At 42.8% G+C, this 18053-nt stretch overlaps 1 protein-coding gene across 3 annotated transcripts in view; it reads left to right on the top strand.

Annotated features, from left to right (window-relative positions):
- Window positions 1-9534: 9534 nt before the first annotated feature.
- DNAAF9 (dynein axonemal assembly factor 9) overlaps window positions 9535-18053 on the top strand; it is a 147071-nt gene continuing 138552 nt past the window's right edge. For all 3 annotated transcript variants that reach the window (XM_082600362.1, XM_082600361.1, XM_082600360.1), the window contains exon 1: window positions 9535-9699. In XM_082600362.1, the coding sequence (XP_082456488.1) occupies window positions 9617-9699 (83 nt within the window). In that variant the 5' untranslated portion in view covers window positions 9535-9616. The remainder of the gene's footprint in view (window positions 9700-18053) is intronic.

The raw sequence follows: 18053 nt of genomic DNA, 5'->3' as shown, positions 1-18053 counted from the left end.
TGGAACATATTCCTCATGGATAAGGGTGGACAACTGTACCTTGTTTGTGAGGTAATCACAGGAAAAACCATCAGGAGAATGGGGAAGAGACTCAGGGAAGGGAAAACAGTCAATGGAGTACCCATTCTCAAGCAAGTTATCACTATGGGCAATTAGAGGTTAATCCTGGGGAATTTTTTTTTTTCTTTGCGGTACGCGGGCCTCTCACTGTTGTGGCCTCTACCCGTTAAGGAGCACAGGCTCCAGACGCGCAGGCTCAGCGGCCATGGCTCACGGGCCCAGCCGCTCCGCGGCATGTGGGATCTTCCCGGACTGGGGCACGAACCCGCGTCCCCTACATCAGCAGGCGGACTCTCAACCACTGCGCCACCAGGGAAGCCCAATCCTGGGGAATGTTGAGAAATGTTGCGGAAAAGATGCCTCAGAATCATCCCACCTGAGGAGTGAGAAGCTGGGGTATTTATACAACAACTTCTTTCAGTCACAGGGCTTCCAGCAGGCATTAATTTCTCAGCCCTTCCAGGCCGCTCACACGGAAGGTGGCTAGCATGCAAAGAAATGGTTAAGTGCCAAGGAGCACCAACAGTGTCTGCTAAATCACCAAAAGGTCTTTTGAAGGTTCAGATATAGCATGTCTCTCCCCTGCCTAAAGTTTTTTTTGTTTTTGTTTTTGTTTTTGTTTTTGTTTTTGTTTTTTACTGTAGAGGAATCCAAAATTGTTGGCATGACTTACAGGTTTCTTTCTTTTTTTAAAAAATAAATTTATTTATTTATTTATTTTTGGCTGTGTCTTCATTGCTGTGCGCAGGCTTTCTCTAGTTGCAGCGAGCGGGGGCTACTCTTAATTGCGGTGCATGAACTTCTGATTGCGGTGGCTTCTCTTGTTGCGCAGCACAGGCTCTAGGTGCGCAGGCTTCAGTACTTGTGGCACGCGGGCTCAGTAGCTGGCGCGCACGGGCTTATTTGCTCCACGGCATGTGGGATCTTCCTGGGCCAGGGCTCGAACCCGTGTCCCCTGTGTTGGCAGGAGGATTCTTAACCACTGCACCAACAGGGAAGCCCTGACTTACAGATTTCTATACACCAAATACCAGCTCCTTTCCGAAGAAGTTTCATCTCTAGCCATATTGAAGCAGCTGGATCCTGCGAAACTCTCAGTTCTTTGCATTTGTTGTTTTCTCTGCCTCTCATGCTCTTCCCTTATTCTCTTCCTAGAAAACCCTTCAAAGAGGCAGAGCATTGGAGAAAGATAGAGGTAGAAGCAAAACTCTGTTCTAATAGTGCCAGTATTTGCTTTGCTTAGTGGGAAATGCATGACAGGATATAGAGAGGAGTGTGTAAAATTGGGCAGCCTTGGGTTTTTTGAGAGAAGTTACAGCATTAGAGAAAAATTAAGGAGGTTCAAGAAAGCCTGAAGAGATTTGTTATATAAGCTGTGATGTTTCCCTTTATTATTTCTTCATGGAAATTGCAAAAAAAAATTTTAATTATTTGTCAAGGGAAAAAATTCTACTCTGATACTTATTTGGGCAAGTTCCTTAACCTTTCTGAAGTCCAGTTTTCTTACCTGTATAATGGAGGGGACTAAACAAAGGCCTGAATATAGGAGGTGAGAATCGCTGGGTGCCAGCTTGGAGGTTGGCTACCACAAAGAAGTACATGAAAGGTGCTTGGGACACAGTGTGTTTTTAAATAATAGCTTTTATTATCACTCATTTTCTGGACCCCCTGCACAAACGCCACTTCTACTGAGAAGCCTTCCAGACCACCATAGGTCGTTATGTAATAGCTTTGCCAAAAGAATCAAAATTCAATCTATTCAAGCTTTTATTATTCTGCATGTTCAAGACTGTGATTAGAGGCTTTGAGTGGGGGGTGGGATCAATACCTCAGGTAAGGTCTCATAGCTGGTCCAGGCCTTCCTACCTCTTCTTATTCCTACAGCCCCAATACCATAGCTAGCCACATTTACTTCTTAAATAAATGAGAAAATAAAAATAAATTAGACTTCATGGAAATTAAAGCATTCTGTTTCATAAAAGATACCCCTTAAGAAAATGAAAGTGCAACCCGCAGACTAGGAGAAAAAATTCCCAATGCATATATCTGGGAAAAAAATCATATTAAAAATACATTTAAAAATTCCTTTCAGGGCTTTTCCTGGTGGCGCAGTGGTTGAGAGTCCACCTGCCGATGCAGGGGACACGGGTTCGTGCCCCGGTCTGGGAAGATCCCACATGCCGCGGAGCGGCTGGGCCCGTGAGCCATGGCCACTGAGCCTGCACGTCCGGAGCCTGTGCTCCTTAATGGGAGAGGCCACAACAGTGAGAGGCCTGCGTACCGCAAAAAAAAAAAATTCCTTTCATTCAGTAATAAAATATATACAACTTAATTTTAAAAAGTGGGCAAAATACTTAAAAGTCACTTCACAACAGAAGATATTCAGATGCTAAATAAGAATATGAAAAGGTACCCAACATCATTATCATTAGGGAAATGCAAATTAAAACCCCACTGGGATACCACTGCATAGCCAGGAGAATGAAAGTTCAAGATTGGCACTACCAAGTGTTGGTGAGGTTATGGAACAACTGGAATTGTCCTGCACTACAGGTGGGAATGTACAATGAAAACAAACACTTTGTAAAACTGTTTGATGGTTTCTTATAAAGCTAAATATACATGTACCATATGACCCAGCAATTTCACTCTTAAGTATTTACCCAAGAAAAATTAAAACATATGGTCATGCAAAGACTTATACATAAATGTTTTTTTTTTTTTAAACAATTTGTGTTTTTTTTAAAATTTTATTTATTTATTTATGGCTGTGTTGGGTCTTCGTTTCTGTGTGAGGGCTTCCTCTAGTTGCGGCAAGTGGGGGCCACTCCTCATCACGGTGCGCGGGCCTCTCATTATCGCGGCCTCTCCTGTTGCGGAGCACAGGCTCCAGACGCGCAGGCTCAGTAATTGTGGCTCACGGGGCTAGCTGCTCCGCGGCATGTGGGATCTTCCCAGACCAGGGCTCGAACCCATGTCCCCTGCATTGGCAGGCAGATTCTCAACCACTGCACCACCAGGGAAGCCCTACATAAATGTTTATAGGAATTTACACATAATAGCCCCAAACTGGAAACAACTGAAATGCCTACCAACTAGTAAATGGATAAACAAATTACGTTTTGTCCAAACTATGGAAAACTACTCATCAGTAGAAAGGAGCAAACTACTGATATGTATAACAAAATGAATAAATCCCAAAACCATTATACTGGTTCCATTTATATAAATTTCAAGAGCAGATAAAGTTAATCTATGGCCATTAAAATCAAATCAGTAATTGTCTGGGGCCGAGGTGGGGATTTTACTGCAAAGGGGTCTCAGGGAACTTTCCTATGATCATGGAAATGTTCTGTATCCTAGCTGGGGGGGGGGAGGGGCACAATGATTCTAAAACTGTAAACATTTGTCAAAATTCATTGAACTGTACTGTATTTTATCAACCATTTTATTGTAAGGAAATTATACTTCCATTAAAAAAAGATTATTGGGGGAAAACTTTTAAGAAGATCCTCTTAAGTGGGTAACACACAATATCTCAGATCACTTATGAGTAGGGTTGCCAGATTTAGCAAATGAAAAACAGGGGGGCCTAGTTAAATTTGAATTATATCTAATTGCTTATGCATATCTACATTGATAGAAAAGAAAAATATTGAGTGGTACATATACTTTAAAAGTATTTGTTATTCATAGAAAATAAATTATAAGTATCTAAATTATACATTTTTGTAATTATATTCTTCTGATCATTTGGTTCTTTTCAATAATTCCTTGTTTTGTGGTATTTGCTTATAAAATTCCTTGCAGACACAGTCTATGCTCATTTTTTTTGTATCATAGCTTCTACAGTGGTCACATCTAACTTCTTTAGTTCTTTTGTCTATTGAACATTCATTAAAGAGAAAATATACTCAACATTAGCATTATGAGCCAATATACTGAACATATACTAGGATAAAGTTAACAACCCTGAAAATTGCTCTTCAAATATGGCTTGTTGAAGCAAATACCATCTTTCATGGAATGAGATGATTTTTCATTTTTCAGTATTATGTTGCATCTCTTGATCAATAACTTTTATTTTTTATAAATTTATTTATTTATGGCTGTATTGGGTCTTCATTGCTGCGTGCGGGCTTTCTGTAGTTGCGGCAAGCAGGGGCTACTCTTTGTTGCAGTGTGCGGGCTTCTCACTGCAGTGGCTTGTCTCGTTGTGGAGCACGGGCTCCAGTAGTTGTGGCATGCAGTCTCAGTAGTTGTGGCTCATGGGCTCTAGAGTACAGGCTCAGTAGTTGTGGCGCACAGGCTTAGTTGCTCCATGGCATGTGGGATCTTCCCGCACCAGGGCTCGAACCTGCATCCCCTGCGTGGGCAGGCGGATTCTCACCCACTGTGCCGCCAGGGAAGCCCCTGATCAATAACTTTTTAAAATGTTATCCAGTAACAGAAAAAGAACATTGTCATCAATTTTTCTTCCTTTCTTCTTCAACACTATACATGATGATTCCACTGGTTCCCATGCCAGAGAGTATTTAGTTCTTGTACAAGAATCAAATTCTTCATGAGATGGTAGTCATGAAAAATAGAACTACCATACGACCCAGCAACCCCACTACTGGGCATATACCCTGAGAAAACCATAATTCAAAAAGAGTCATGTACCATAATGTTCATTGCAGCTCTGTTTACGATAGCCAGGACATGGAAGCAACTTAAGTGTCCATCGACAGATGAATGGATAAAGAAGATGTGGCACATATATACAATGGAATATTACTCAGCCATAAAAGGAAATAAAATTGAGTTATCTGTAGTGAGGTGGATGGACCTAGAGTCTGTCATACAGAGTGAAGTAAGTCAGAAAGAGAAAAACAAATACCGTATGCTAACACATATATATGGAATATAAAAAAAAAAAGTTCTGAAGAACCTAGGGGCAGGACAGGAATAAAGACACAGACGTAGATAATGGACTTGAGGACACGGAGAGTGGGAAGGGTAAGCTGGGACGAAGTGAGAGAGTGGCATGGACATATATACACTAAGTGTAAAATAGATAGCTAGTGGGAAGCAGCCACATAGCACAGGGAGATCAGCTCAGTGCTTTGTGACCACCTAGAGGGGTGGGATAGGGAGGGTGAGAGGGAGATGCAAGAGGGAGGAGATATGGGGATATATGTTTATGTATAGCTGATTCACTTTGTTATAAAGCAGAAACTAACACACCATTGTAAAGCAATTATACTCCAATAAAGATGTTAAAAAAATCATTCTTTAGTTCATTTTACAGTTCCCTTAAGCAATGGAGTGCCTCAACAACACTGGTTTCTCTTCTTTCACTTTGCATAATCTACTGCTAAAGAGGTATTATAAACTATCAACAAGAGGTAACTAAGTTTCCCTTAAAGTCAATAAGAATTTGAGGGGCATTTTCTTTAGGATTAAAGTATGATTCAGTGCTTCAAATAAACTGAGGATTCTTCATTTATTAAAGCAAGCTAACAAGTTTCTGAATGCAAGAGAAATGAACAGTACTGAATGCCAACAAAATCACAAAAATTCCTCAGTTGTTCAGTTGGCGCTTAAGAGAACAATTTCATGACAATTACATCAAAGTCAACAGGAAAGACATCAGATGTTGTATGAGCAGCACCATGCAGAATATGAGCCAGATAGCCAAACGGCTTCCGAAGAACCATTCGTGCTTTACTTCAGCTTTGAATAAACAATGTCTGCACTTTTATGCGAACATCTACCAACATTTGTATTGGTATCATCTCCAACAAAAGCAGTACAATTTTCTTCGTTAACTCCTAAGTCAATAAGAGAGTTTCTGCAAAAATTTGCTCTTGTTTCTGAAGTCTAATCTGGAAGAGTCTTTACTTAAAATAACCTTAAAAGTGAGCCTTTTCACAAGAAGGGTATTGCACAAGCAAATTTTTCTGCTTTGTTATTACTTGCATCCATAAAAAGATGAGGCATTTAGGGCTTTGATAATCACTGCAATAGTAAATGGAGTTATTATATTTTTAATTATTGCTGTAGGTTTTGTCCTGGCATTTGACATTTTGCTTCCAGTTTTGGAATTAGAAAATCCTGCTGGTAGCAGTACATTCAATGAGTCATTTGAGCTGAAAGACTGATGACAATATACAATGTGGGAGACTGTTACAACTTCTGCTGTGATTATTTTGTGTTCTTCATCTAGATTTCTTTTAATCAAAATTTTATTTTATCACTTTCTTTGATACAAGTTGAAGAAATCATGCATCTTTTACTCTTAGCTGATAGTATATGCTCGCTTATATCTGACTTTCCACCATTTTCAATGCTGTATGAACACTTGCATACTGCACAAAGAGCTTCAAAAGGAATTTTCCTCATTTAATTCAGAAAATGTATCATGAAATTCACACTTGCATTTTGGCATTTAGGGGTTCAAATATAGCAAATAAAAACGAGGTAACAATTTATTTTCAACAAGGTTGCCAAGACAACTTAATGGGAAAAGAAATGGTGCTGAGACAACTGGATAGCCACATGCAAAAGAATGAAGCTGAACTTCTACCTCATATCAAATACAATATTTAACTCAAATGGATCAAATACCTATATGTAAGAGCCAAAACTACTAAACTCTTAGAAGAAAATGTAGGGGTAAATCTCTGGATTAGGCAATTGTTTCTTACATATGACACCAAAAGCACAAGCAACAAAAGAAAAAAATAAATTCAATACCATCAAAATGAAAAATTGTGCGCTTCATAGGACACTATCAAGGATGTGAAAAGAAAACCCACAGAGTGTGAGAAAATTTTTGCAAGTTGTATACCTGATAAGGGACTTGTATTTAGGCTATATAAAGAACTATTACAACTTAATAAAAAAACAACCCAATTAAAAAATGGGCAAAAGATCTGAACAGACATTTCTCCAAAAAAACATAAAAATGGCTAGTAGGTATAGGAAAAGATGCTCAACATCATTAGCTGTCAGGGAAATGCAAATCAAAGCCACAGTAAGATAGCACTTCACAGCTACTAGGGTGGCTATGAACAAAAAGAGAGATAGTAAGTGTTGGTAAGGAGGTGGAGAAACTGGAACTCTCATACATTGCTGGTGGGAAAGTGAATGGTACAACTGCTTTGGAAAACAGTTTGGAAGTTCCTCAAAAGATAGAGTTACCCAGCAATTCCACTCCTAAGTCATATACCCAAGAGACTTGAAAACATGTGCCCACGGGAGAACTTGTACACGAATGTTCACAGCACCATTAGCTAAAAAAAAATAGTAAAAAAGTGGAAGCAACACAAATGTCCATCACCTGATAAATGGATAAGAAATATGAGATAACCATGCAATAGAATATTATTCAACCATAAAAAATGAAATCCTTGTACATCCTACAGCACCGATGAGCCTTGCAAACATTATGCTAAATGAAATGTCAGTAACAAAGGACCACATACTGTATGATTCCATTTATGTGAAATGTTCAGAATTGGCAAATCCATAGAAGGGGGGCGGGAAGAGAGAGAGAGAGAGAAAGGTAGATTAGTGGTTGCCTATGGCTGGGATGGTTTGGAAGAAATGGGGGAATGACTACTAAAAGGTATAGGGTTTCTTTTGGGCGTGCTGAAAATGTTCTAAAATGACTGTGGTGGTGATCGCACAACTTTGTGAATATACCCATTGAATTATAAAAGAAAAAAATTGGTAATAGCGACCAACGCAAGAACTGAAAAAGTTGTATTTAATAAATCTCATGGCTGCATCATTGCATCTGTCACAAGCCCAAATTCATATCTAACGGTAAGGTGGGAGTTAAGTCGTGAAAGGGTTGCGAACTTGATTTTACGAAAAGCAAATTGAACTCAAAGGTGAATATCTAGTCTGCCTGCAAAGGAGAGCTGTACTTGTAAGGAACAGTCTCCCTTAACAAAGTCGGAGCTGAGCCAATATGGGTTGGCCAAAAAGTTCGTTCGGGTTTACTGTCTCATCTTACGGCAAACCCGAACGAACTTTTTGGCCAACCCAATCCAATGTTTTGGGAAGCTAGCGTTCAGGGACTGGCAGTATTTCAGAAGCGTGAGCGTCCAGCGATTGACGGGCTTCCAGCTTTGTTAGTGTGGTTACTGGAGTGAGGAAGCTGAGTACCTGTTAACTATCAGAAGCCTGGTCCCTGGAGTGAGGCACTTGCTGATTGGTTGTTGTCTAGAAGCATAGAGCTGTCAATGATTGGCTGACTTTCAGAAGCTCTGGACTGTCGTTGATTTACGAACTTTCAGAAGCCTAGCTACCGGAGTGAAGCTGTTGTTGACTGGCTGATTTTCAGAAGCCACTGGAGTGAGGCTGTCGCTGATTGGCTGGTTTGTAGAGCCTGTGTACTGATGTGAAGTTATCTCTAAATAATGGTGGTTACTTGATCAGGACTTACAACTTGAGCAAAAAAAGTCCTTTCCTTTCTTGAATATGAAAAATAAGTACTTTCAATTTCTAGTTCCTTCTTTTGGTCTTCCCTCAGCTAAACTCGCTGGAGGCACCGTAGACACTGTACAGATCTTTTATTTGTAAAGGTAGGATTTTCAGTTAGTGATTTAAGCACCAATTACTGTGGCGGAAAAATAGCTCTAATAGTTTTTAATTGATTATAAAAAGATAAATACAGAACATTTAAGGCATCCTGACAAAGTCAATATACGACGCAGGACAAAATCATTAAATACGTCCTGTATATACAGGATGCCTGGAAACTGTCAATTACACAAAAGACTGACGCTCGCTGGGATTAGGTTTCTTGCATACGGCCCTGCAGTCGGAAACGGGTCGAGTCAGAATCTTTACTGTAAAGGGTAGGGATCCTCTGGGCCCCTGTGAGCCCCTAACGTCTGCGCAAGGATGGGCGCGCACCGCTAACCTTAGGTCGGCTAGAAATCGGCTGAACGTCTGAAGGGAGGGTGCACAATTGACTAGCAGCGGGTGAGGAAACAGCAGCAAGGAACCGGCCTGGGAGACCGGGGCACGAAAGCCGAGCACCAGGGTGGTTCAGATCTCCGCGCCAGGGACCTTCTGCGGCAGCAGAAGGCTTTGCTGGAGGTCGAAGTGGACTGGGCGGGGCAGAACGAGGCCCCGCCCCCTGGCGCGCCCGTGTGCGTGGCTGGGGGCGCCGCAGAGTCCCACTCCACGATGCGAAGCCTGAGGACAGGCCAGCGCGGCGGCGCGGTAGCTTTCACTCTGGGCACCCACGGTCCCAACGTCCAACCCGGCCGCCTCGAAGTTTAAGAAAGACTCTACCCGCAGCCGTGCGCTTGCCCCCACCCCCAATCCGTCCCGACGCCCCCATCCGCCCTCTTTGCGCGCGTCCGGCTCCGCCCCAGCCCCCGCCTCCGCCTCCGCCCCCGACGTGTCCCCGCCCCCGACGTGCCCCCGCGCACTGCGCCCCCCGCCCACCCGGCACGCCCAGCCGCCCCGCCCGGCCGAAGCGGGCCAGGAGACGCCCCGCAGGCCTGAGTGACCCTCGCAGCGGCGCCGTCCTCCTCCGCCTCTCGCAGCCATGGACGTGTACCCCCAACACCGGCTGGGGCTGCCCCGCGCACGGTCCCCCGGCGGCCCTGGCCGCGGGTCGCCCTCTGTCAGGTACGCGGGGCCGAGGCAGCAGAGGGGCCGGCGGGCGGGCAGGCGGTTGCGGGCTGTTGGGGTCTGGAGACGCCTCCCGCCGAAGGGCGTGGTCCGATATGGCTTCCTTGCGGACGGTTTTTTTCCTGAACGGTTCCCTGACGAACGTTTTCCGAGGAACGGCTCTCGGTGCAGAGGCTCCCACAATGGCTCCTGTATCGACAACCCCACAACGGCTCTTCTGTGAAGACCCCCTATTATGACATCCCCAACCCCATAGAACATTTCCCCCCGGAAAGATTCGCCTATCGAGAACCTCCACAGTGCCTTCTGTATGATTAATACACTTGCCTTCCCCATAGGATATTTTCCCCAGAAACGGCCATCTATGGAGACGTTCCCTCACAATAGCTCCCCTTATAGAACCCCCAAATGGGTTTCCCTCGAAATGGCTTACCTCTCATGCTCCCCTACAGTAGGTCTCCTTTAGAGCGTTTCCCTCTCACTGCGCCTTCCCTAGAGAGTACCCCCCTCCCGCCCCCTAGAAACACCCACACGGACAGCATCTTCCCTGTTGCGCGTTTCCCCACCTCCCCCTACCCCAGCCCGAGGCTATCCCTCACTCCACGATGCAGAGTTCAGGTTGAGGACAGGTGGAGGTCATTAGGGGCCTGGATAAGGAAAAGGGGGCCAGAATCCCCGAAAGCTGCGGATCCCAGGCCACAGAGCCTAGAGATAGAGCCCCCGGGTGCCTCAGTATAGGGAGGGTCCCCGCCCCCTTTCGATATATGAAGATTTGTTTCTGCTGTCTGCTTCCTGTGCCTTTGGGGCTGACCTTGATAGTCTCGGTATTATTCGTGATGGAGCTGGTTTGGGGCTGCCAGTGGAGTGTGGAGGTTGGAATGATGGAGGGGTTGTGGCAGAGACCATTGAGAGGAAGGGAGGAAGAGAGAGAAATGGGCTTTGGTTCTGCTAAACTGTCATTAAACCAGAAGAGGATTTTTATCTGTTTTGTTTGCTTTTTCTTTATTCTAGCTACTTAACAAAGCAAATACGGTGTTGTTTCCTTTAACGAAGGTTGTCAACTTAACATGTGAGAATGGTCTTTCCTGTATCCTTGTTATGATATTTAAGGCATTGTATTTTGGAATTTTTGCCCTCAAATCTGTTTTTTTTTCTTTGTTTTTATTTTGTTTTAACTCCACCAGATTCATGGAGAACAAGAACTAAATCTTAAAATCCAGTCCCTCTCTTACTTACCGACATTCCTTCTTTCACCCCAGCTACTAACACATGTTGGTTGAATAAATAAAGGATGGGGAGGTGGGACTAGATACCCTTTGTTGCATTTGGGAGTACTAATTTGCTTCTGATTTGGCAGGTGACGTTAGGTGACATATTTGGACTCCTGTTCTGCTCTTCAGTGGAATTTCAGTGGACTTTACAGTTCCAAGTGTTTAGCAGCTTATGGTAACCATCTCCAGTTTGTCCTAACGTTTCTGGCAGCCAGTTTCACTGTTAGAAAATATTTAAACTTTGAATAAAATAGAAACTGCACAGGATACTTTAGAACTTGAAGCAGCCACACTTTAAATCCAGGGTCTCTGTAGACGGGGTTCATCCCATATCATCTTCAGCTTTGAAGTCTGGAGTCTTTGAGACTTTTGGGGAAAAAAGAGCTTCTGAATAAAATCCATCTCTAAAATAACTTCTTCCTTCCTTGCTTGTGGTAGCATGTCAGTATACATTTTTTTTTTGTAAGTAGTGTTTTTATGTTAAAAAGATCAATGTTGGCTAACTTTACTAATCATACTCAAACTCCGAATTTTTCATCACGTGGTTTGAGTGAAACTTGTTAGTCTTCAGACATGGGGTAGTGCAAGGAACCCCAAGACCTGGAGGTTGTACACCTTTGGTAAAAGAAATTTTGTGAAAGTTTCCCTCCTTTCCCTGACGTTTTTAACTGAACGTGCTTTTCTTACTCATTCAGTCAAGCCTTTCCCAGATTTTGACATTGAACGTTTCTGGAAGGTTTGTAATCAGCACTTTCCTGTCACCCATATTTGGCTTCTTTGCTGCACTCTGACACCTGAGTGATGAAAGAGGCGGGCCTAACTGGTGAAGCTACGTTCCTAGAGACCCATAGATAGTACTTTGCAAGTGAGTGGTTCTCTTCTAGCAATGGAGTTCATTTTCACAGATGAGCAGTAGAGATCAGGAGTTAAAATATTGTTGCTTAGATCTAAAAGCTTCTTTTTAATGATATGGTAGTCATCAGTGCTGTCCATCAAATATCTTTGGTTTCTGTCTCCTGGGCATGTGGTACCATTGTACTTGCTTGCACCCTTGAAGATGGATATGGCGTTGTTAGTTGCTTTTGGTCAGTGAAATGTGCACAGGAATGATGTGTATCCCTTAATGGTAAAAACTTCTGGTGTGTAATTTGCCACTCTTTCCCTCTGTTTTGGTGATTGTTGGTGCTCCAGATGGTGGCTAGTCTCAGTCTGGGAACCAGAGCAAGCTTCCAGGTGACCTATGTTTGACACGTAGAGTGAGCAAGAAGTAAGCCTTTGTTTCAAGCCACTGAGATTTTGGAGTTATTACCAAATAACTATCTTTACTTGTACTAAGGAACCAGTGGAAATAGTTGAAATATGCTTTCCTACTTCAGATCTTTTCCTGCAGAGGAATCTGACCCTGCTCAGGACTTGTTTAACAGTTTAAATTTCACTGCCTCTTTATGCAAATAATCCAACATACACTGTGCTAGGTGCTGTGGATTCAGAGCATTAAGGCAGGCCTCTGCCCTCCAAGAGCTCCTTTGTAAGTGGAGAGGGGTAAAAATCGTAATACAGAGTGATGAGAAATAAGTATTGGGGAGGAAATAGGGCTGAAGGAACAATAATGTAAGAAGGCATAGTCAATTTGGGGCTCAGCAGTTGGAAGAATGGAGTTGCAATTTACTGATATTGGGAACACTGGAATAAGAACAGATTTGTGGAGAAAATAGAGTTCAATTTTGGCCTTGTTCATTTGAGTTTCCTAATAGATAATAGATAGCCAAGTGGAGGATTAGCAGTTGGATATATTAGTCTGTAGTTCAGGGGAGAGATTGAAACTGGAAATACCACCCATATTACTGGTGACTCCAAAATTTTTTTTTAAAGCTGTGAGACTAGATAGAGACCCAGGGAGTAAATGTAGATAGAGAGGAGGACCAACATCCAAGCCCTGGGATACCCCATGTAAAAAAGGCAGTGTAGCAATGTCTTCCAAATTCTGAGGGGAAATGGTTTCCTACCTCTGAGATAGGGGAAGAATCAAGGATAGTCAAATGATAAATGCAAGAATAGACTATTAGATTTGGTAATGTGGAGGTCATTGGCGACCTTGACAAGAACAGTTTTGGTGCAGTGGGTTCAAGAGGATATAGAAGAGGAATTGAAGACAGTGAGTATAGATAGTCACAGTGATGTTGTTTCAAGGATTTCTGTAAGGGAGAGCAGAGTAATAGGGCTGTGACTGGAAGGGCATGAAGTGTTAGAGTTCTTTTTGTTTTTAGCTGGGCAGATAACATGTTTGTAAGTTAATGGGAATAGTGGAGTATAGAGAGACAAATTGATGATTAAAGAGAGAGAAGGGACAATTGCAGGGGTGAAGTCCTTGAGTAGATGAGAGGGAATGGCGTCTAGGATATAAATGGATATGTTGACCTTAAGCCCGATAGCTACATGGACAGTTCATCTGTGGTGATTATATTGACCCAAATACTGGTGAATTGGTAGCTTAGTAGTGGGACAGAGTGAATGTTCTCTTCTGATTACTTCCATATTCTCAGTTAAATAAGAAGGAAGGTCTTTAAGCTAAAAATGAAGAGTGGGGGAGGTGTTGGAAGTTTGAGGAGAAAGAAGGTGAAAAATTCATTCAGGAGAGTGGGAAAAAATGAGTTGAATAAGGAAATATTTTAGGGGGCATTTGTGGTCATAAATTTAAGGTGGGTGAGACCCAGTTAGCATGGTTGAATGCTTCCCCTTCAGCTGTGTTGAGCTGCTTGGATGTGGGCACTGTGGAAGAGAGTGGCTGAGGTAGGATAGAGGACGTAATTGGAAAATAGGAGTAAAGGAACTGAGAGGTAAGGATAGTGGAAGGGTTATCTCAGTGTATATTAAGATCATCATGAATTAAGATGGGAGTAGTAATAGCAAAGAGACAATGATCCAGAAGCTAAATCTTGAGGGAATGTGGAGGACTGAGTGACCTACAGGTTTGTAGATGTCTGTAACAAGGAGGGATAGTGGGTGGTTATTGTTTGTTGGCATGAAGAAATCATCCAAAATAAAATAGTTTCTCACAAACAAAGGTGTGTTTCTGGATGAAAAGTACCCTCCAAGAATCCAGCACAATTAATTTAAAAATATCCATGCCAAGGCACATCATCATGAAATTTTTTTTTTTTTTTTTAGAAATTTGTTTTTTATTTGTTTATTTTCGGCTGCATTGGGTCTTCGTTGCTACACGTGGGCTTTCTCTGGTTGCAGCCACTGGGGGCTACTCTTTGTTGCGGTGCACCGACTTCTCATTGTGGTGGCTTCTCTTGTTGTGGAGCACGGGCTCTAGGTGCGTGTGCTTCAGTAGTCGTGGCGTGTGGGCTCAGTAGTTGTGGCTCGCAGGCTCTAGAGCACAGGCTCAGTAGTTGTGGCACATGGGCTTAGTTGCTCTGTGGCATGTGGGATCTTCCCGGACCAGGGCTCGAACCCGTGTCCCCTGCATTGGCAGGAGGATTCTTAACCACTGCGCCACTAGGAAAGTCCCCACATAATGAAATTTTTGAGCACTATAAAGACAGAAGAATATCTATAAACCACAGAGTCATAAATCATTCGATTGTAGCAAGAATGGACACTAGAAGATAATGGAGCAAGGCATACCTTCTAAAAGAAAATGGGTTCCCACCCAGAATTCTGTATCCAGCCAAACTCTCAGGCAGGTGTGAGGGAATGATAAAGACATTTCACACATGCGAGGTCTCATAGTTTGATTTTCCATGCGCCCTTTATTAAGAACTCACTGGGTGGCGTGTGCTCTAGCAAAAAATTCTGACCGAGGAGTTCCTGTGCTGGTCTTCTTCTATACCACGTATAGGTGGGATTTTTTCCTTGTTAAGGGACTCATAAGGAAGGACCTTCTTTGTTGCTTCTGGAAATTACCAAAGGGCTGGAACTTTTTTTTTTTTTAATAAATTTATTTATTTATGGCTGTGTTGGGTCTTCGTTGCTGCGTGCGGGCTTTCTCTAGTTGTGGCGAGCAGGGGCTGCTCTTCGTTGCGGTGTGCGGGCTTCTCATTGTGGTGGCTTCTCTTGTTGCGGAGCACAGGCTCTAGGCACACGGGCTTCAGTAGTTGTGGCACGTGGGCTCAGTAGCTGTGGCTCACGGGCTTAGTTGCTTCGTGGCATGTGGGATCTTCCCGGACCAGGGCTCGAACCCATGTTCCCTGCACTGGCAGGCGGATTCCTAACCACTGCGCCACCAGGGAAGCCCTGGGCTGGGACCATTTTTTATTGCCATTTCCCATATTGCTTGCCCTAGTGCTTAGGTCAGTGTCTGGCACATAGTCAGTACTCACTAAATGTGAACTGCTGTTGTTAGCTATTATGAAACACTGCTTGCACTAATTATTTATTGAATGAATAAAGAATAATTACAGGTGAAACTGTGGGCTAAGGGTGTTCAGAGAATGAAGAATCACAGTTGTAAGCTAGATGGTGGGAAGGGGGGTCACCATAGTGATTTTCTATAGAGAGCACTTACATAAAGCCTCACAGAGACAGGTTATCTCTTCAGGTGATGTTTACTGGTCAGGTACCAATACCCGTGGTTCTCTTTTGGGTTTACAGATCTAACAGAAGTGGTAATTGTCCCTGCTTTAAGAAAACTCAAAATACAGAGTAAGACTATGACCTTGTGTGTTTGAAAATTTGAAGTTTCACCTTCAGTATACTTGCTTGGATGCTGGCCAGGGAGGCTTGGTGCTTATAGAAGTAAAAAGGGTTTACTTAGTTATGTTTTTATGACCTTATTTCTGGCCCGGGGTGGAGGTCTAAGTATGGGTTTCCCCCTGCTATCAGAAAGTAGAGCCTTCCTAAGAAACCTTTTGTAAGGTGAAACAGCCTAAAATGAAGGAGCAATTACCTTAGAACACATCTTGCTAACAGAGGCACAAAATAAATCAGGATAAAGCACAGATGCTCACAGACACAGTTCAAAGCTATGGAGGCTTGTTGCTGTTATGCTGAGTGTAGTTACCAGGGAAGGAGCTTGGCAGTGCCACTCTCATTGCTCCACTGCAAAACAGATGCTGGCTATCTTTGCTTTTCACCTTTTTTCATAAAAGCAAAACCCTCTTCAGATTTCTTTCAGTTAGTGAAAACAGGTAGGTCTTATGTAAAAGCGAACTTTGAAAAGCATTTTCACATATGTCTGGGATGACTGTGTTTTGAGGACTCTTTATTTAGTGAGTATAGTTGCATTAATAGCGCACAATATTGTAACAGTGTTTCCTAGCTCTTGGGCTCTTCTGTGATATTGTAATTTTTGGAGAGGGGGAGTAGATGAGATGCAGATGCCCTCAAGAGTTCCACAGCTTAAATATTGTTTTGCCCTGATATTAAAAAAAAAAGAAAAGCAGAGTTTGCTACTTGGGTATTTAAAACTGTATTCTGTGATTTTGAGCCCTAGTTCGAGGGAAAGTTAACTAACTTGGCATGCTTTTTGCTATCAACTTGTTTGAAATAATATTAGGTTTATAGATGAGTTGCAAATATGGTACATAGCGTTCCTATATGGCCTTCACTCTGCTTCCTCTAATGTTAACATGGTGCATTTATCAAAACTAAGAAATTAATATTTGTACCTTACATTAGTTTACTGTAAACTTTGTTTATTTAGTAAATTTGTTTTTATTTGGAGTTTATTACTCCAGACTTTATTTGCCCAGTCTTTCCACTAATGTCTTTTTTCTATTCCAAGATCCAATCCAGAATTCCACAGTGCATTTATATTTGGCATGCTTTTAATAGTCAAAGAAGTGAGGGAAAGTACTTGTAGATGCCTTTTGAATGAAGACCTGTGAAACTGACTTTACAAAGAGCAGATTGTGTGTGGAAATGCTCAGAGAAATCTGGAGAAAAGGAAGAAAATGGAAAATAATATATTGTTACAGTGGCACATAGTGACAGACTTTAAAATAACATTTTCCATTTGTGGTGGGGAGCATTTTCTGAAGTTCTCAGATTTAGTTTGTAGAGAGTCTTATATACCCCAATTTGTGAAATATGCATAGACATGAATTGCAGTTGGGTACAAGTTTTAACTATTTTAGATAAGGTGACCTGTCAGGAACCATGTTTGGCAGCTGGTAGAAGATGCTTAACAATGACTTAACTTTGAGGTTTACACTCTCTTGCAAAAGATGTCTATCTAGGGGCTTCCCTGGTGGCGCAGTGGTTGAGAATCTGCTTGCTAATGCAGGGGACATGGGTTCGATCCCTGGTCTGGGAGGATCCCACATGCCGCGGAGCAACTAAGCCTGTGAGCCACAACTACTGAGCCTGCGCGTTTGGAGCCTGTGCTCTGCAACAAGAGAGGCCACGATAGTGAGAGGCCCGCGCATCGCGATGAAGAGTGGCCCCCACTTGCCACAACTAGAGAAAGCCCTTGCACAGAAATGAAGACCCAACACAGCCATAAATAAATAAATAGATAGATAGATAGATAGATAGATAGATGTCTATCTAGAGGAGGGCAGGCTAGTCCTGGTATGGAACCAGGCCACTTCTGTGTTTGTATTTAGCAAATGGATTCCATTTTCTCCATAGCTTCATGGTCACAAAATGGCTGCAGGAACTCTAGCTATCAGGTCTGTCAGACAAAAAGGGGAAAGAAAAGCAGCAGCTTTCCTAGTTGAGTCAGTTCTTTCCCTTCAGAAAACTTTCCCAGAAGCCTCCACATGATGGCTTTTGCATGTCTCATTGGTCAGGTCTAGAAGCAAAGGAGCTGTGCCTATTGCTGCTCCAAATAAAATTGGGATACTATTGGGTTGGCCAAGAGGTTTGTACAGTTTTTTCCATAGTGGCTCTAGTAGTGCTTGGTTGTCTTTAACTTCATTCGAAACAATTTTGTTAGATTGTATTATGACAGCTGTCATATCAGCATGCATTAAAAAAAAAACTTATCAGGACTTCCCTGGTGGCACAGTGGTTAAGAATCCACCTGCCAGTGCAGGGGATATGGGTTTGAGCCCTGGTCCCGGAAGATCCCACATGCCGTGGAGCAGCTAAGCCCATGTGCCACAACTACTGAAGCCCGCGCGCCTAGAG

The sequence above is a fragment of the Mesoplodon mirus genome (genome assembly GCF_964341445.2).
Source record: "Mesoplodon mirus genome assembly, chromosome: 15".
NCBI classification, from domain to species: domain Eukaryota; kingdom Metazoa; phylum Chordata; class Mammalia; order Artiodactyla; family Ziphiidae; genus Mesoplodon; species Mesoplodon mirus.
This window is presented reverse-complemented; position numbering and strand designations above follow the sequence as displayed.